General features: G+C 42.5%; 1 protein-coding gene across 5 annotated transcripts in view; it reads right to left on the reverse strand.

Annotated features, from left to right (window-relative positions):
- PAK1 (p21 (RAC1) activated kinase 1) overlaps nucleotides 1-20,855 on the reverse strand; it is a 157,861-nt gene that overhangs the window by 80,755 nt on the left and 56,251 nt on the right. The window contains exon 1 of one of the 5 annotated variants that reach the window (XM_055283032.2): nucleotides 17,666-17,712. The exons of the other annotated variants lie outside the window; for them this stretch is intronic. Within the exon in view, the coding sequence (XP_055139007.2) occupies nucleotides 17,666-17,689 (24 nt within the window). The 5' untranslated portion in view covers nucleotides 17,690-17,712. Of the gene's footprint in view, nucleotides 1-17,665; nucleotides 17,713-20,855 lie in introns of those variants that run through there. 5 annotated transcript variants of the gene reach the window in all.

Raw genomic sequence — 20,855 nt, forward strand, 5'->3', positions numbered from 1 at the left:
CATAGGGGATCTCTTCCCATTCTCCTGTTCGCTCACAATATTTAGAGGCCTATAAATGGGCCATTTATTTTGGTTGTTTAAGGGGTTGTGAATTTGATTAAGCGTTTAGGTTTGAGGTCAGCGGCAAGGCCTAGGGTAGCCAGATTGTCTAGAAGACATTTTAGGGGAGAGTCGGCTGGCAGGGATGCGGAGCCTCCCATAGTGGGAGAAGGGGCAGTGATGGCTAAGAGGGCGTCCCCTAATTAGCCGAACACTGTAACCAGGTTCAGAGCCTTCGGTTGGTCGTCACCAAGGCGAAGGGACTGAAGGGCCAACAGGATGGCCGAGGGACCGTGAGCCACCTGGTACCAGGATTTTGTATGTAGCCAACAGTATGGCGCAGGGCGGAGGCTCAGGCCGGAGGGGCGAGGAGGAGAGGGAGAAAACTCCGTTCCCTGCAGGTCGAGGAGGGGAAGCGAATGATAGAGGCCTACCACTGCCGTAGGGGCGTCGGGCGAAATGTGTTTGTCACGGGAGTGGCTACGGTCTGGCGATTTGCCCGAGAGGTAGGCCCAGGAGGGGAGAACTTACCGAGATGAGGCCGGTGGTGGGCGAAGAGCGTGGCGAACAGGAAAATGGGCGAAGACTGACCAAGGCCTGGTCTGAGCCTGAGAGGGATTGGGGTCCCACCAAAGGCGGGGAGTCCCAATCCGAGTCACGGCACCAATGAAAGGGTGACTCTGTAGGCTCAGACTCAGACCACGCCACACCGGTTGCAGTCAAGAGATCTTTATTGGAGGAGTCCGAGGGAGAGCCGAAGTGGAAGAAGAAAAAGAGCGAGGGCTCTGCAGCCTCCGTCTTTTATGCCTAGGGACGTTATGTGGGGGGTCGCTGGTTGGCTGAGGGGCTGGGTCTAGGCTGAGGCGGGAAGGCGTGACCTCTGATTGGCTCCTTTTGGCGGGCCTGTGTTGGGGAGGAAGAAGAACCCAGAACCAGCGCCATTAGGGTGCTCCTGTTACCTAACAGCCACTGTGTGTAAGGTACTTTACATACTGAATCAAAGTAGACAGGGATTCAGAGAAGGAATGTGCTCACCAACAACTACCTCTTTCAACTCTTATTACCCTGGATTCCACAGTCACCGGTATAAAACAAAACCAAGTTAATCGACTATTTTAAGATGCACATAACATCAAAGCCAAAGGCTTCTTTGGAAGTCATCCAACCTGACTGCCTAATGTTACAGGTAGGAATACTGAAGTCCAGAGTGCAAGAGGAAATTACCTAAGATCACACAGCAATTTATAGGTAGAGTAGGGATAGAACCCTCTTTAAACTAATAGCAATTTTACTTATCCTTCCCAGCAAAACTCAAACCTCATCTTTTTTTAATTTTTAGTTTTTGTGGGTACATAGTAGGTGTATGTATTTATGGAGTACATGAGATATTTTGGACACAGGCATACAATGTGAAATAATCATATCATGGAGAATGGGGTATCCATCCCCTCAAGCATTTATCCTTTGTGTTACAAACAATCCAATTATACTCTTTTAGTGATTTTTAAATGTGCAATTGTTATTATTGATTATAGTCACCTTGCTGTGCTATCAAATAATAGGTCTTATTTATTCTTTCTATTTTTTTGTACCCATTAACCATCCCTGCCTTTCCACTAGCCCTCCACTACCCTTTCCAGCCACTGGTAACCATCCTTCTATTATCTATGTCCATTAGTTCAATTGTTTGATTTTTAGATCCCACAAATAAGTGACAACATGCGATGTTTGTCTTTCTGTGCCTGGCTTATTTCACTTAACATAATGACCTCCAGTTCCATCCACGTTGTTGCAAATGACAGGATCTCATTCTTTTTGGTGGCTGAATAGTACTCCATTGTGCATATATACCACATTTTCTTTATCTTTTCATCTGTAAATAGACACTGTGATTGCTTCCAAATCTTAGCTATCATGAACAGTGCTGCAACAAACAGGAGTGCAGCTATCTCTTCAATACACTAATTTCCTTTCTTGTGGGTAGATACCCAGCCGTGGGATTGCTGGATCATAAGGTGGGTCTATTTTTAGTTAGTTTGTTTGTTTGTTTTTATCAGACCTCATCTTTAAACTCTCTGCCAAAGGATTTTCCAACTATACTGTTCTTGAGGTCATTCTAGCCCCTTTGTGTTCCGCTACTTCTGATTTATGATTAGTTCAGTCAAATCTAGCCAATGGCAAATATAAAAATATTATTAGCACATTTGGGCTGGACTTGACTTTTACTAAAAGACTACCATGAGCTAAGTACCAGAAAAGATAAATGAATTCTTATTCCTCCAATCAAAAAAATATAAACACAGAATATGTAAGTAAACACATATGAAAGGTATGTACACCTTTTGCTGCAGTTGCAGGTTCTTCATTCAAGTGCACTTCAAGTGCAGTTCAGCTTACATATAAAAATATATAAGGTGCTATGTATGCTAGAAACCAAGAATAAATAGATGAAGGAAGACAGATAGATAGGTAGATAGACAGACAGATCATGAATAAAATATGACCTGATCCTAGAGGCTATCACCATCTAGTTAGCAGAAGGCAGAACCTAGAAAACCACAATGCCAAGCCAATTGTGAATAGTGCTGTAGAACAGTACAAACAGTAAAATGTCCAAACACACATGAAAGAAAGGTTAAATTGAATTTGAGTGATCAGTGAAGTTTCAGAAAAGAGGTGGTATTAAGAGTAGCAGCTTAAAGAACAAATAGGTCAGACTAGTGGTCTTTAACTCTAGGCTATTAGAATCCCCTGTGAGCTTTTTTCTTAAAGCTCACTGGTGCTGAAGTTTTACGCCAGTGCTGAAGTACTCAGGGAGAAGTATATTAATATCTGTAATTTATTTTCAAATGCATTTTTAAGAAATAAGATTAATGAACAGGGATATAACATAATATACATGTCAATATATAATGGATGTGATAAAGTTAGTATATGAAAATGTTACTGGTAGGAGAATCTAGGTGGTGGGTACACAGGTACTCACTGTAAGATTCTTTCAATTTTTGCAATTTTACCTAATAAAATGTTGAGGAGGAAAACATTAATGCTTGAACTCTACCCCTAGAGTCACTGATTTAATTGGTCTGGAGTAGGTCCAGGCATTAGTATACAGTGCTTGGCCCAAAGAAAAGAGACAAAAAATGAGTGAATGATTTTCATGGAGAAAGATGATGGCAAATGCATCCAGACCACAGAATAACATAAATGTGAGAGTACAGTGTGGCAGAATGCAACATAAAGGACTAAAATGGGAGACTGAAAAAGTGGGACAGTGCTTGGCTGGGCGCGGTGGCTCACGCTTGTAATCCCGGCACTTTGGGAGGCCGAGGCGGGCGGATCACGAGGTCAGGAGATCAAGACCACGGTGAAACCCCATCTCTACTAAAAATACAAAAAATTAGCCGGGCGTGGTGGCGGGCGCCTGTAGTCCCAGCTACTCGGAGAGGCTGAGGCAGGAGAATGGCGTGAACCCGGGAGGCGGAGCTTGCAGTGAGCCGAGATTGCGCCACTGCACTCCAGCCTGGGCGACAGAGCGAGACTCCGTCTCAGAAAAAAAAAAAAAAAAAAAAGTGGGACAGTGCAGATCACAGCAGGTCTTTTACGTTCTGCACCACATAGAGCACTAGACAGAAAAATGGTCCATTCTAAGCAGCTCTAGAACTGTGCAATAAATGCCCCATGTTAAAAATGAAAGATGGGGCTTTTAATTAAAAAACAAGGCTGTGGAGAAATGACAATGAGAAAAGAGGTATTGCCTGGAGGAGGAGACCATCTGCTACCCATCTGCACTGACGACTCAGTGATGCCTTGAGTTCACACAATGGGACTAAGCATCAGAGAAGATAAATGAATTCTGGTGCTTAGTCCAAGTCATACAATGAGACCTGGAGTTTAAGAGAGTGTTCTACACTGCCTAATAGAGTTGCTAAAATTCTAGAAACAGTTTCCACAGAAAACCTTCAAGATTAACGATTTTTACAACTAGGATTTAAGCATTATTTGGGGCTGTTTTAATAATCACTAACATTAGATCACACTTTGGAGTTTACCAAAAACTTGGAAATCTATTTGGTATCATTTTTCTCATTCATCAGTGCAAATATTTATTCATCACCTACTGTTTGATAAGCTATGCATGAAGTGCTGAAGACAGAACAGTAAACAAGTCAGAAGAAGCAGCAAAGTTTCAAAGATGCTTCCAGTCACCCAGGGTCATACAGTTAGTGGGCAGCAGAGGCAGGAACCTGAAATTAGGCCTGTGTGGTAATAGAACCACTACACCACACTACACTGTTGACTCTAGAGGCAAAGGAAAGGACTAGATAACCTCTAATATTAACTCGAGAAGAAGAAATAAAACCTGTTCCATATACTAATCACACTTCTTAGTCCAAACAGCCCACAGCAGCTGCAACTGGCATGACCAACACTCCATCCAGAACTGGGGAGTACTGTATGCCCTTGACGCCTGGTTATGAGAATCTGATCTTTAATTAAATTGTGCCAGGACGTTTTCTTTGGCAGGGGACTGGAATGCTGCAGTCTTGAATTTGCTGAGGGATGCCCTTCTAACATGTCAAAGATACTCCCACTATGCAGCCCGGCCACTTGCTCTGGTTTAGCAACAACTGCTACAGCAACAGGGAGGAAAACTGTTGGCTGTTTCTGGGTGGTTAGGAAAGCTACTTTACTTTCTGATCCTCAGTTTCCTTTTACGTAAAACACAAACAAGACTACCTACTTTATAAAGTTATCACGAGAATTAACAAGCATATATAAAAGCACCTAGCATGCTGCCTGGCACGAAATAAATGTTCAACAAATATTTGTTCCCTTCCCCCACCTATCTTTCTAGTTTCATCTCTACTATTCCCTAAACATGTCATTTCAGCTCACTATGCTTTCATGTTCCTGCCTTTGCCTATGCTGTTTTCTCTGCCTAAAATGCCCCAACTTGTCTTCCAAGCAAACTCCTATTCATTCTTCAAGGCCCAACCTGACTCACTTCCCCTATGAAACCTTCACAGAAGCCCCTCACCTCTATCTTTCCCCCAAATTTAACAGATCCCACTACTTCTGCTCCCGAAATGTAATAGCATTCTATAGGTACTTCTATGCAACAATTTCCAAACTTCATTATATCAACCATAATCTATGCTTCTTGTCCTCACCAGGCCATGAATAACTCAAGGGAAAAAACTGAAGTTTGTTTAATCTCTATATCCCTAGGCTGAGCTGGTACGCACCTGGTAATTAGCCAAGGTTCACTGACTAAGGCAGCCTGGGTTAGCAGAAAAAACACAGGAGCTAAAAGGATCCTGAAGAATCAGCCAGTTTTATTTTTATAAAATAAACACCTTTATTTTATGGGAACCTGGAACCTATAGGGGTATGCAATTTACCTAAGATCACTAAATGAAAGAGTGATAAAAACATGACTAGCTTCTGATTATTCTCTTGAAATCTCTTTCTACACTAATTATGTAATTTGAGACAGAATGAACAAGTGACTGTATCTGGGAGGCTTCCCACAATTAGAGAAGAATGAGAGGCAGCAAAGTGAAGTGGAAACGGCAGAGAAATTTAGAGTGAGAGACTGAAGTTCTCTTCGGCTGGCTCTGTACCTCTAATCCTCCCCACCCCCATCCACACCTACGCAACTTCCTCACTCCTACCACCTTGCAGACAGTCACTAGAGTTACTTCCAGAAACCAATATTTACAGGTCTTATAATCCTCTGCCTACCATCTTGGGAAATTCCTCATCTGCAACCCCAGTTGAGTTATTCCCAATAATTCAGGCAAAAATTCGAATTTAACCTTCAAACCTCCAAACCTCCCATTGGATGACCTGCAATGATAAAGTTGAGGCCCTTACAATCGGAGAGCTGGAAGGAACCATAAAGGGGCCACTTCGTTCAACCTCCCAGGAAAGAATGGAATCTATTGTGCTGTCTCCTAGTTGGTTGACCTTCTAGCCAATCTCTGCCTGAACATGTCCTGATTTCCCACATTGCCACATGCTGCCTCAATGGAAAAGTTTATCTCAAAGTGTCAAAAACCATAGCATGAAAATGGGACTGTCTTCCCTCCTCTAAAAGGTAATTAGGACTAAATCAATCCATCAGTCCTACAGTTTTCATTTACTTCAGTCATCCATGATCATTCAAACTCTCATCTCCAAGCTTTTCTGTGAACCCTCTAACCTGACCAAATTCCCTCCCCCTATCGTGACTCTGGAACCCTTCCACTATTCCCTCTGGAACTTCTCATTTGCCACTGGCTACACTCTTGCTCCTTACCTTAAAAGAAATCTGGCTATGCCCTGAAGAAGAGGCTTCTCTGCAAGCCCTCTCAACTGGAAGCTGTTTTCCCTCTTACACCCTACCTATCAGTGTAGTCCTTAATTTTCAGTGCCATTTCCAAACCATGTCTTTCTCTTCCTCTTGTAAAAACGTTATTTTCCTTTGAGTAGCTTCCACTGGCTGCTATCGCACATCTTTGCAGACTACTATTCACTTTCTGGTCACTCCCACTGAAAGGCTTTAGTTCCTGGTTCAGTCTTCTTCTGAACCCCTCTAGTCATCATTCTAGGTGACTTCAACAGCCACAATGATGATCACGTCAACACCCTGGCCACTCCATTTTCTGACCTCCAGTCCAAGTTAGCCAATACTCTCATGATTACACCCAGGACCTTATCACCAAAATGTGCAACAATTCCAATATCTAGAATGAATCATATATACTCCAGAGACAACCTTGCTCAAGAATTTCCACTACAATTCCTAGACTTCAATTTGAGCTCCAATAAACTATCCAGCAGTCCCCTGCCTTTTTTTCTCTCTTTATCTAATCATGATCCATCAAAATTACTCAAACATCAAAAATCATCAAACCCTTGCCCTTCCCTCCATTTCCAAAATTTAACTGGCAAAATTCTAGCGTTAGGATAGTTGAACTCAACTTTCTCCCAACTGTCATTATAGTGAAGCAGCCAAATGTCCTAGAGAACATTACAAAACCCAGTTAACCGCTTTCACTTGAAAGTTATGATTACCTTCTGCTTTGGTTTGAATGTGTTCCCCAAAGTTCAAGTATTGGAAACTTAATCCTCACTGCAAGTGTTGAGAGGTGAGATCTTTAAAAGGTGATTGGGTCATGAGGGCTCTGGCCTCATGAATGGATTAATGTCATTATCATAGGGGTAAATTAGTTATCAAGAGAGTGGGTTCCTGATCAAAAGGATGAGTTCACCCCCCTTCCCTTGTTACTCTTGCTCTCTTGCCCTTCCACTTTCTACCATGGAATAACACGGCAAGAAGGCCCTCACCAGATGCAGGTACCTTGGACTTCCCAGCTCTAGAACTTTAAGAAATATGTTTCTTTTCTTTAGAAATTACCTAGTCTGTGGTATTCTATCATAGCAACAGAAAATAGGCTAAGACACTTTCCTACATATGATTACCCTACCTCAAATGGGAATTCAACTGGATTTTCCACTAGCCCTTCCCTTTAGCTAATGAGCTTACTTTTTCTTTCTTTTTTTTTTTTTTTTCTGAGATGGAGTCTCACCCTGTCGCCCAGCCTGGAGTGCAGTGGCGCAATCTCGGCTCACTGCAACCTCCGCCTCAGGGGTTCAAGTGATTCTCCTGCCTCAGCCTCGTGAGTAGCTGGGACTACAGACACACGCCACCACACCAGGCTAATTTTTTATTTTTAGTAGAGACAGGGTTTCAACATGTTGGCCAGGCTGGTCTCGAACTCCTGACCTCAGGTGATCCACCCACCTCGGCCTCCCAAAGTGCTGGGATTACAGACGTGAGCCACTGCACCCAGCCAATGAGCTTACTTTCAATGAGAAAACAGAAATCTTGGCAGAACTACATCTTCCTACCCTCAAATCTATGTGCCTCCCTGTATCTGCATCCATGTTCTTCTTCCTTCCAGTTACAATGAAGGAGGTGTTCTTCCTCTCATCCAAAGCCAGTTCTCTCTTATCCCTGTATTCCTTCACTCCTTCTCACCTGGAATAATCTGCTCTTTCAGCTATGTCAACCTTTCCCTCTCTGTTAGATATATTCAGTCATTCAACAAACATTTATTGAGCATCTACAAAGTACCAATACTAATCTAGTTGAATAAGAGAAAAGCTTTGTGCTCATAGAGTTTATGGTCTAGTAAAGAGATGCAGACAGAGAAATACACAAATAAATACACAATATCAAGTCCACATGTATGTGTGAATATGAGGGGGAGGGGCATGCATGGGGCATGGTACATAAGATAATTAAGACAGGCTTCTCTGAGAAACAGTTACTTATGACCTCAATTAAATGAGACAGCAAATCATAGTAATATCTGGAAAAGCATTTTAAGCAGAGGGAGTAATAAGTACAAATGTCTTAGATGAGAATATACTGGGCATGTAGAACAGCAAAAAGATTGGCAAGACTAAAGTTGAGTAAACAAAGAGAAATGTGGTAAGGGACTGAGATCAGAGATGTAACCAGAGGTCAGACAGTGTGGAACTTTATAGGCCACAATAAATTTGGCTTTTGCAGCAAGTGTGGAAAGACACTGAAGGGTTTTGAGCACTGATCTGATTTATGTTTTTAAACAGACCACTCTAGCAGCAGAGAACAGGCTGCAGGGGAACAATGCAGAAGTGGAGAGACCATTAGGGAGTTATTACAATAATCCAGGTGAGAACTAATGGTGGCTTAGATGATTGGCAATAGGGGGAGAGAAGTAATTCAAAGGCAGATACATTTTGAAGGTAAAGTCAAATGATTTAAAGATTAGATACAGCATGTGATAAAAAAAAGAAAAATTAAGATGGTATCTAAATTTCTGGACTGATCTGAGAAATACTGGGTGAACATAAACAAGTTTTGGTGTCTCCTATTCAAAGACAGACACACACACAGACACACACACACACACACACACACACACACACACCCTTCCCTTGACACCCACATCCTCCTCCAAATACCACTTATTTCTCTGCTCCCCTTCATAGCAAAACTTCTCAGAACAACTGTCTACTTAAACTATCTCCACTTCCTCCCCTTCTGTTTGCCAACTAACAATCTACCATTTCATCAAAAGCAGTCTTGTCAAGATTATCAATTATCCCCATCTTGCCAAATCAAATGCTTATTTTTCTGTCCTCACGTTACTCAGTATCTTGGCAGCATTGAACACAATTGACCTCTCTTCTCTTTCAAATACTCTACTTTTCTTGGCTTCTAGGGAAGTATACTCACTTGGCTTTCCTTCCATCTTTCTGTCTGCTCCTATCTCCTTTGCAGAACCCTCCTTCTCCAGCTATCATCCACACATCCAAGGCTTGGGACCTTCCTTGCTCGGAACCTTCCTTACTGATACACTACACTTTTCCCAAGATTATTTCCTCCATTCTCATGGCTTTACATATTATTAATACGTTGATGATGCCCAAGTTTTGATCTCTAGACCAAACAGCTCTCTTCAGCCTAAAAACCATCTATTAGACAACTCCACTTGCTTTTTTCATCAGTACCTCAAATCTAACAAGACCAAATGGAACTCTTGGTTTTCACAACATCATCATGAGTTGTAATTATTTTTGTTTACTTATTATATATCTCCCTCAATAAACAATAAGCTTTGTAAAGGAGCAACGATATGCTTTTGTAAGTCTGCTGTGCTTACCAATGTATACTCAGCAACTAAATAGGACTTGGCAAGAGTAAGCACTCAAAGCCAGGTGCGGTGGCTCATGCCTGTAATCCCAGCACTTTGAGGGGGCTGAGGTGGGTGGATCACTAGAGCTCAGGAGTTTGAGATCTGCCTGGGCAATGTGGTGAAACCCTGTCTCTACAAAAAATACAAAAGCTAGCCAGGTGTGGTGGCATGCACCGGTAGTCCCGGCTACTCAAGAGGCTATGGTGGGAGGACTGCTTGAGCCAAAAGGTCAAGACTGCAGTGAGTGAGCTGAGATTGCTCCACTACACTCCAGGCTGGGCAAGAGAGAGAGACACAATCTCAAAGGAAAAAAAAGAGTGGACACCCAGTATCAACACCAAAATTTACTAGACCCTGTCTCTGCCCTCAAAAATCTCACAGACTAATTGGAAAGGCAGATACATTAACCACAATAACAATACAATATGGTAACTGCCACTATTGAGTGGTGAGAGGAAAGATATAGGTGCTGCATGAATCCAGAAGAGGGGCCTTTAATAGCCTAGGAGTCAGGGGACTTGTAGAATAAGTATAGCTATTAAGTGCCTACTATATAATTATTATTATTTCTTTTTTTATGTGATTATTTTTAAGCTTTATAATAACCCTTCAAAGTAGGTATGAATATCTTCCATTTTTATATATGAAGCTTAAAAAGATTAAAAATCAGGTAACAGTAAGTGGTAGAACCAGGATTTGAACTGAAGTCAATCTACTTTTAAGTCCCCCTTCCCCTTTTTATGTTACATCATAAGAAGTCACTAAAAGTATCTTTTATAATTGCCACCTCCTATCTGTTCGACCTTAAATAAGGCACATACTTCATAGTCTTTGTTTGACCATGGAACTAAATTACCAGTCCTAAAGCCCTATCTACCCCACTCCTTTTCGTTTACTCATGGAGGATTGAGGCTCAATCCTCTCCTATTAGTCTGTGAGTTTTTCGAGGGCAGAGAAAGGGTCTAGTAAATCTTGGTGTCTATACTGAGTGCCTATTCTTGTCTGTCAGTGGCAACCCTAGGCTTTCAGGCTATAGAATCTGAGCACTTTTTCACAGCTTGAAAATGCATTCGGGAACAACCACGATAATATCTATATAGCACTTTACAAAGCATTTTCACGCATTCATTATTTCATCTGATCCTCATCAACCCTATGAGGTGTTAAATCCCTATTCTATAGAGGCCAGTCGAAGTAAAAATGCCTAGCCTAGCTGCATCTGGTCTCTGGACTCTACAGCCTGCCAGAAATTGAATTTAAGAAAATGGAACAGGGAGGAAAGGAAGGAAGAGATCAAATGACTCATAAAGGGAGCTCAGCATATAGTCACCCAAGTGGCCTCGAGCCAGAAGTTAACAGGGACGGAGTCTGTTTCCCTTCCAAGGTAATGAGTGTTTGTTTGGCTATGGCACAGTGACCTGCCACATGGGATTGTTCTTTTTTTCATGTCAGCAGTACCTAGAGTCTAGCCCCAAAAGTAGGCAGAAAAGAGGATATAGGAAAACTCTTTGTACACTGTATATATACACAAACTCAGGGGATAACAGGATATAAGAGAATAGATATCACCTTCAGAGAAGACTTAAGTTTAGGTCCTAGCTCTGCCACTGTCTTGCTAAATCAAAAGTGCCCTCTTCTAAATTATCACAGCCCCTTGTGCTTCCTTCTACAATACTTACCACATGAGCTTCCACATTCCTTGATCTGCATTTGAGGGCAGCAACTGAGGCCAGTTTCAATTTTTGTACCCCCACCAACCTAGTACCATAATTAGCATAGAGTAGATGGTTCAGAGATATTTGATAATGGATGGATGCAATATTCAAAGCTGTGAGTGTGTGTGTGTGTGTGTATACACACACATATACACACGATCGTACGTACCATTGCACTCTAGCCTGGGCAACACAGCAAGACCCTGTCTCAAGAAAAGAAAAAGAAAAAGACAGGCAATAATAGATGCTGGCAAGGATGGGGAGAAAGAGGAACCTCATATGCTGTTGGCAAAAATGTAAATTAGTAGAGCCACTATGGAGAAATACACACACACACACACATTCCACATTCTGACAGTGAGTGCCAATAAAACAGTAATCTTGTCATTCTCATCTCTGCTTTCCCTCTAACTCCCCCACTTTAAGGACAGTGCTCACAAAAATTTTGTTGATTGTTTAACAAAGTGAAGAGACAACCCAGAAAATGGGAGAAAATATTTGTAAGCTATCCATCTGACAAAGGATTAATAACGAGAATATATAAGGTGCTCAAACAACTTAATAGCAAAAAAAAACAAGTAATCCAATTTAAAAACTGGCAAAGATCTGAACGGACATTTTTCGTAACAAGACATACAAATAACCAACAGGTACATGACAAAAATGCTCAACATCACTAACATCAGAGAAATGCGAATCAAAACCATAATGTGATATCATCTCACTCCAGTTAAAATGGCTTGTATCAAAAAGACAGTCAAAGGCTGGGCACGATGGCTCATGCCTATAATCCCAACACTTTGGGAGGCCAAGGCAGGCAGATCACTTGAGCCCAGGAGTTCACAACCACCCTGGGCAACATAGGGAGACCACACCTCTAAAAAAAAAATTTTTTTTTTTTTATTAGCCAGGCATGCTGACATGTGCCTGCTGTCCCAACTACTTCAGAGGCTGAGGTAGGAGACTGCTTGAGCCTGGGAGGTTGAAGTTGCAGTAGGCCATGATCATACCATTGCACTCCAGCCTGGGCAACAGAGCAAGACCCTGTCTCAAGAAAAGAAAAAGAAAAAGACAGGCAATAATAGATTCTGGCAAGGATGGGGAGAAAGAGGAACCCTCATATGCTGTTGGTGAAAATGTAAATTAGTAGAGCCACTATGGAGAATAGCATGGAGGTTCCTCAGAAACTAAAAATAGAACTATCATATGATTCAGCAATTCCACTATTGAGTACATATCTAAAACAAAGCAAATCAATATATGAAAGATATCACACTCCCATGAATACTGTAGCACTATTCATAACAGCCAAAATGAAAATGTGTATACATATACACACACACACACACACACACACACACACACAAGGGAATATTATTCAGCCATAAAAAAGAATGAAATCCTGTCATTTACCCCAACATGGTAAATGTTTATGTGGGAGGTAAAAAGATGAATCTCATGATGATACAGAGTAGACTGGTGGTTACCAAAGGCCAGAAAAGGGAGTAGGGAGGATGAAGGGGGAAAAAAGGATATAAATGTACTTATTGAAACTGAACTGTATACTTAAACACAACAGAATATTATTCAACCATAAAAAAGAATAAAATACTGTCATTTGCAGCAACATGGATGATACTGGAGGCCATTTTTTCAGGTAAAAAAAAAAGCCAGGTACAGGAAGACAAATATCACATGTTCTCACTCATATGTGGGAGGTAAAAAAGTAGATCTCATGATGATACAGAGTAGACTGGTGGTTACCAAAGGCCAGGAAAGGGAGTGATGAGGATGAAGGGGGAATAAAAGATACAAACGTACTTATTGAAACTGAACTGTACACTTAAACATGATAAACATGGTAAATTCTTTCATTTTTTTTTTTTTTTTTTTTTTGAGACGGAGTTTCGCTCTGTCGCCCAGGCTGGAGTGCAGTGGTGCAATCTCGACTCACTGCAAGCTCCGCCTCCCAGGTTCACGCCATTCTCCTGCCTCAGCCTCTCCGAGTAGCTGGGACTACAGGCACCCGCCACCTCACCCAGCTAATTTTTTTTTTTGTATTTTTAGTAGAGACGGGGTTTCACTGTGGTCTCGATCTCCTGACCTCGTGATCCGCCCGCCTCGGCCTCCCAAAGTGCTGGGATTACAAGGATGAGCCACCGCGCCCGGCAATTCTTTCAAATTTTAACTAAAAAAAAAATTTGCTGAGTAATCAGTTCAAAAAGCCAGTCATCAAAGGGGAAGATAATGAACCTATATAAGTCCCCTTTCCCAGACTATAATCTTTCTCTTTCTACACACACCCCTACCCCAAATAACCCCTATCTTGTCCAGGCCACCCTCTTCAAAAGAGCACTGTCTTCTCCTCCAGGCCTCCTCCTCCTCCTGTCCCTCCAACCCATCCCTGCTATCCTCCCTCTTCTTCCCTGGGCTACCTCCTTTCCTCCAGATCAGCACTATCTCACAGCTGCCAGAGTTTCTGGTCCTCCCAGTCACTCATCTCACTAAAGGGAACTTGAGCCTCTGCCCAGCACTACTTGACATTCTTGCTCTCCTCCCACTCAGGCCCCCCACTTCCCATCATGCTTATTCCCTACTGCCTACCTGCTGCCCCACCACCACCAGAAAAGATGGGAAACAAATGCAGGAAGAGGGAGTGCTTGTTGGCAGGCTTAAGGCAAGGCACAGAGGCAGTAAAGACAGAATGGTCCTGGGGAAGACAGAATTTGGAGGTAAAAGCTAGAAGCAAGTGTGTTAGGTAGAAAACAATGTTTGGACCTCATAAACACAGAAAAAGGTCTCTACAAACCAGTAACCTACTAATAATAAGAAAGCTTAACCAAAAATTTTAGAAAAGAGAAGAAAGCCTAATCAAGAGGGGAAGGATCCAAGAGAGGGAAGGAAAGACTGGCTACACAGGGGGAGAAATACAAAAGGGGAAGCATGAGGGGAGGAGGAAGGGTGAAGGGGACGGCGGGAGAAAAGGTAGGCAGGGGGCAGGAAAAATGATGAGGAGGAGGAAATAGAAAGAAAAATGAGGAGAGGAAAACGTAGAGTCACGAAAAAACTAGGGGGAGGAAAGAGGTCCAAAATAATCAAAGTAGGTTATTTTCAGGCCTGACATGAGCTTCTTGGTGCCAGGTAATAAAGAAGGAAAGAATTATAGTGATTAAGATATTACCACAGCCAGGTCTGTCATTAACTTAGCAGAATAAGGAAGAGGCTCCAGAGAAGAGAGTCTAGTTTAAAGCAACTTTATACCTAAGGACATAAAAACTGGCCAGTTTAGAACCATTAACATACCTTGACCTTCTACTTCCCAACCCTACCTCCCTACACCTAACACACCTACGCACCACACTAAAATAAGCATCAGCATTCTCAGTCTCTGCTTTGCCCCTGAAGAACCAGCAAGATGCCATTCAAAGGGCTGGCTGGAAGACAGGATACCAAGGTCTACTTCCCAAGTTCTCCTCTCTTCTACAGTGTTGAGGGGGACATCTCTGCAGCCCATTTTAGCACTTTAAACCAGCTCACCTTTCCAAAAGATGGTTTGACGGTCTGGAAAAGCCAGAGTAACAATGTCAAGTCCTTCACTGCACAGATATGGCAGCTCAAACCAGAGGATGTCTGAATAGGACCAGTCCCCCGAGGTCTTCTCCCTCCCAGTTCACTCAACCTCTTAACAGAGAAAAGCCCCCACAGTCCCAGCAGGCCAGCGACTAAGCCAAGGCAGAGGAAAGCACCACCTTGGCCCCAAGCAGAAGGGGGCTTGAAAAGGAGCAGAGCTTCTGAGGCAGAGCAGTTCCCCAAAGGCGCAGCTTCCCCTTCACACCCTTCCCTGGGCAGAGCTCTGATTCCAGTGCAGTCCTAGCCCTGGGTGGGCTCATCTAAACGTTCCACTCTCAGCCCCTTCTCTCATTTAGAGTCCCTTAAGGTAAGAGGAAAGTAAGACACCCCTCAAAATCTACTGGACCCCGTGTCACCACTCTCCAAAAGCCGGCGGATATCCCCCAGAACCCGGCCCAGCTAGGGGAGCCCCAGGCAGGGCCGGCATTACCTGGTGGGGAAGGCTGGCCCCGGCATCTCTGGCGATTGTTTCTATCGCAGAGCCGCACCTCTCCCTGCCCAGCCGGGTACCCACAAGGCCCCTGCTCCACCGGCTCCGCTCGACTCAGCTGGGCTGGGCTCCTGGCAGCTCAGCCGCCAGCTCCCGAGGTGCAGCACGCTCGCGCCCTCGCAGGGCGGTAGCGAAGGCTCCGCGTCGGGGTTGGCGAAACAGAAGGGGCGGGGGAAGAAAGGAGGGAAGGAGGCGGGAGGAAGCCGCGCGCTTCTCCTTTTCTGCAAAGCAGAGCTGAGGGCGGGGAGACAGCTATCTTCCCACCCTCTCAGCTATTCTCCCCACCCAGTCTCCAGCAGGAGGTAATTTCTCTCCAGGGCCAGGTTTTCCAGGGCTTGTCAGAGTCCTTTGTGAGCTCCAGAGTCAAGAAAGACAACAGAGCTCCTCTGTGCCTTAGTTTCTACAGATGAGTATAGAGGAGTCTCTTCTAGGATTCCTCAGGTCAGACCTACGATTCAGATTAGGCCTCAGAGAAAGAGATACACCTCCCCCCTCCCCAAACGTGCCAGGTTCTAATTCTAATGCTCCAGGAAGAATGCTAGGTGGGTCCCTATAGCTGCTTCTAAGCAAAGAAAGCTCAGCAGCTGCTACATTATTATTTTGAGACAAGAGTCTTGCTGTGTGCCCAGGCTGTAGTGCAGTGGTTAGATCTTGGCTCACTGGAGCCTTGACCTTCCCGGGCTCAGGTGATCCTCCCACCTCAGCCTCCCAAGTAGCTGGGACTACAGGTACCTGCCACCACACCCAGTTATTTTTGTATTTTTTGTACAGATGGGGTCTGCCATGTTGCCCAGGCTGGTCTCAAATCCTGTTCTCAAGCAATCCTCCTCCCTCAGCCTCCCAAACTGTGGATTACAGGCGTGAGCCACCACACCTGGCCACTGCTACCATTTATTAAGAACTATTGTGTACTAGGTACTTTATAAATGTTATGTCTCTCTCAAAACAACCTTATGAAGTAGGCACTATACCAATTCACATACGTCAAAACGAGGTCTAGGGAAAATGTCCAGGGCTCATACAATAAGTATTTTTTAACCAACTATTGTGTATCAGGCATTGTGATGGAACCTGAGCTGAATACCACATTACAGAACATTTACCAACATGGCCCAGACTAGTAGTGCCTCTAGTAGTGCCTCCCAATTACTGAAACAATAAAACACACCTTCACACATTTGCAAATGCTCCCTAGGAGGTAGTATTACCTCACTTTTCCCCCGCCCAAACCCTGCTCTTAAGAGATACGACAGAAGTCAGATTATGCAGTGTCTCTTTCGGGTCATAATTAGGAGTTAGGCTTTTGTTCCAAGTTTTAGCAGTGGGAAGGCTTTGAAAGGTTTGAAAGCAGAATGACAAACTCTAACTTACATTTTTTAAAAGATCACTGGCTGTTCAGTGGAGAAAGGGGGTAGGAGTGGAAATAAGAAGTTAATAAATTCTCTCAGAGGTTTAGGCAACAGAAAATGGTAATGATTTAGACTAACATATTGTAAGATAACGTAAAAAGAAGCAAGCCTATTTTCTAAAGACACAGCTTGGAAGAAGCAGCAGCAGAACTTGGTGGAAAATAGAATATGATGGGTGAAAGAAGTCAGTGACTTCCCCAAGACCACACATCTGGTAAATGCTCAGGAGTTCAAGGCCAGCCTGGCCAACATGGTAAAATCCCGTCTCTACTAAAAATATAAAAAATTAGCTGGGTGGTGGCAGGCACCTGTAATCCAGCTACTCAGGAGGCTGAGGCAGGAGAATCCCTTGAACCCGGGAGGCAGAAGTTGCAGTGAGCTGAGATCGCACCACTGGACTCCAGCCTGGGCAACAGAGCGAAACTCCGTCTCAAAAAAAGAAAAAGGAAAAAAAAAAAGAAAAAAAGAATTGGTCAATAATAGAGACCCGGTCTGAGGATTCCGCTTCAAAGTCAAAAAAGATTTTTTTTAACCCCACACCATGTCCTTCAACCCAATTTACACAGGGTGAATGAGAGCCAAAGTAGTCCTCTGCCTTAGACACAGCTTTTCAAACTAATAATCAATAATCATAGCAACTTATCTTACTCGACTTCCCACTCCATGCAGCATCCTCTTATAGATGGTCTTCCAGGCTTTTCTGAAATATATGCAAGAATGAGGAGCTCACTTTCCACTAGCACTATGAGGCAGTGTTTCCTCACATTCAGCCAGGTGGCTCTCTGTAAATTTCTAATTCTGCTCCAAGAGCAATGTCCTCCAGGGCAAGTCACATTAAAGGCTTGCAACTAGTACGTATGTAGGCTAATTTATTATGCCCCTCCACTTTTTCTCTTCTCCAAGATAAATACTCCCCGTTCTTTTAGTCATTTGTTCATTCAACAACTATTTAAGCATCTTATGCAAGTCACTGGGGATAGACACATCAGTGAACAGAACCACATCTTCAAGGAGGTGATGATTTTATGGTTTAGTATGGTGGCTTTTAATTCTCCCTGTCCACCAGAATATCTTGGAAAGCTTTAAATATGTGTAAATATACTAGAGTCCCAGCAGAGATTCTGACTCGGTTGGTCTGGGATGTGGCCTAGGCAATATATTTTTACAGATATAACTATATTGATCTCTATTGGAAGACTGACTTGCTATAAAGATACAGTGATAATGACAATGTGGTATTAATGAAAAAATAAGATAAATAGATCAGTGGAATTGAAGTAAATAGCCCAAAATAGACCCACACAAATGTGGTTAACTGACTGTAAAAGAGAAAAGGAAATTCGATGAAGAAAGGACAGTCTTCTCAATAAATTTTGCTAGAACTGGACATCCACATCCAAAAAAATGAACCTAGACACAAGCTTTATGCTTTTCACAAAAATTAACTCAAAATGGATCACAGACCATTGCATTTGCAAAATGCAAAACTGTAAAATGTCTAAAATATAATGTAGGGGAAAATCTAGATGACCTTGGGTTTGGCAATGACTTTTTAGATACAGCCCCAAAAGCAAGATCCATGAAAGAAAAAACTGACATGTTAGACTTGATTAAAATTTAAAATTTCTGCAAAATACAGTGTTAAGAGAACAAAGAAACAAACCACAGACTGGGAGAAAACACATCTAATAAAAGGCTTGTATCAAAATATACATAGAACTCTTAAAACTCAGTAAGAAGTGACCCAATTAAAAAAAAGAAAAAAACTGTGCAAAAGATCTGAACAGACGCTTCACCAAGGAAGATACACACATGACAAATAAGCATATGAAAAGATGCTCAGCATCTTTTATCATTAGAGAACTGCAAATTAAAACAATGAGATATCACTACACATACATTAGAATAACTAAAATCCAAAACACTGACAACACCAAATGGTGACAGGGATATGCAGCAACAGGAACTCTCTCGGTCATTGCTGGTGAGAATGCAAAATGGTACAACCACTTTGGAAGACAGTTTAGGAATTTCTTACAAAGCTAAATACAGTTATGTGTCACTTAATGACAGGCATACATTCTGAGAAAGGTGTCATTAGGTGATTTCATTGTTATGCGAACATCACAGAGTGTACACATACAAACCTAGATGGTACAGCCTACTACATACCTCGCCTATATGGTATAGCCTACTGCTCTGAGACTACAAACTTGTATAGCATGTTACTGTACTGAATACTAGGCAACTGTAACACAATAGTATTTGTATATCTAAACATACATAAACACAGAAAAAGTACAGTAAAAATACGCCATAAAAGATTAAAAGAAAAAAAAAACAGTACATCTCTAAAGGGCATTTACCATGAATGGAACTTGCAGGACTGGAAGTTTCTCTGGGTGAGTCAGTGAGTCAGAGGTAAGTGAATGGAAAGGCCTAGGATATTATTGTACACTACTGTAGACTTTATAAACAGTATATGTTTAGGCTGCACTAAACTTAATTTTTTTTTCTTTCTTCAGTAATAAATTAACCTTAACTTCCTGTAAGTTTTTACTTTATAAACTTTTTAATTTTTTAAAAACATTTTGACCCTATTGCAGTAACACATGGCTTAAGACACAAGCACATTGTACAGCTATACAATATTTTCTTTATAGCTTTATTCTATATGCTTTTTTGTATTCTTTGTATTATTATCATTTGAGACAGAGTCTCACTCCGTCACCCAGGCAGGAGTGCAGTGGCATGATCTCAGCTCACTGCAACCTCCACTTTCTGGGTTCAAGCAATTCTTGTGCCTCAGCCTCCCGAGTAGCTGGAATTACAGGCGTGTGCCACCATGCCCAGCTAATTTTTGTATTTTCAGTAGAGATGGAGTTTCACCATGTTGTCCAGGCTGGTCTCCAACTTCTGAGCTCAAGCTATTCACTTGTCTCAGCCTCCCAAAGTGCTAGCATTACAGGTGTGAGCCACCACGCCTATCTATTCTTATTTTTTACCTTTTAAACTTTTTGTTAAAAACTAACACATAAACACACACTTTAGGCCTACACAGGGTCAGGACTGTCAATATTAGTGTCTTCCACCTCTACATCTTGTCCCACTGGAAGGTCTTTAGGGGCAATAACATGCATGGAGCTGACATCTCTTATGATAACAATGACTTCTTCTGGAAGACCTCCCAAAGGACCTGCCTGAGGCTGTTTTACAGTTAACTTTTTTTTATAAGTAGGAGTACACTCTAAAATAACAACAAAAAGCATAATAAATATATAAACCAGTAACAGAGTCATTTATCATCATTATCAAGCATTATATAATACATATAATTGGCCAGGTGCGGTAGCTCACGCCTGTAATCCCAGCACTTTGGGAGGCCGAGGTGGGCAGATCACGAGGTCAGGAGATCGAGACCATCCCGGCTAACACGGTGAAACCCCATCTCTACTAAAAATACAAAAAATTAGCAGGGTGTGGTGGCGGGTGCCTATAGTCCCAGCTACTCGGGAGGCTGAGGTAGGAGAATGGTGTGAACCCAGGAGGCGGAGCTTGCAGTGAGCGGAGATTGCGTCACTGCACTCAGCCTGAGCAAGAGAGCAAGACTCTGTCTCAAAAAAAAAAAAAAAAAATACATATAATTATGTGTTCTATACTTTTATATGACTGGCAGCACAGCAGGTTTGTTTACACCAGCATCTCCACAAACATGAGTAATGTGTTGCATTAATATGTGATGATGGCTATATCATATATGTGGCCCATCATTGACTGAATCATCATTATGTGATTATAGTATTCCTAGGTATTTGCTCAAATGAGTTGAAAACTATGT

This window comes from Symphalangus syndactylus, chromosome 6 (genome assembly GCF_028878055.3).
Source record: "Symphalangus syndactylus isolate Jambi chromosome 6, NHGRI_mSymSyn1-v2.1_pri, whole genome shotgun sequence".
Classification (NCBI taxonomy): domain Eukaryota; kingdom Metazoa; phylum Chordata; class Mammalia; order Primates; family Hylobatidae; genus Symphalangus; species Symphalangus syndactylus.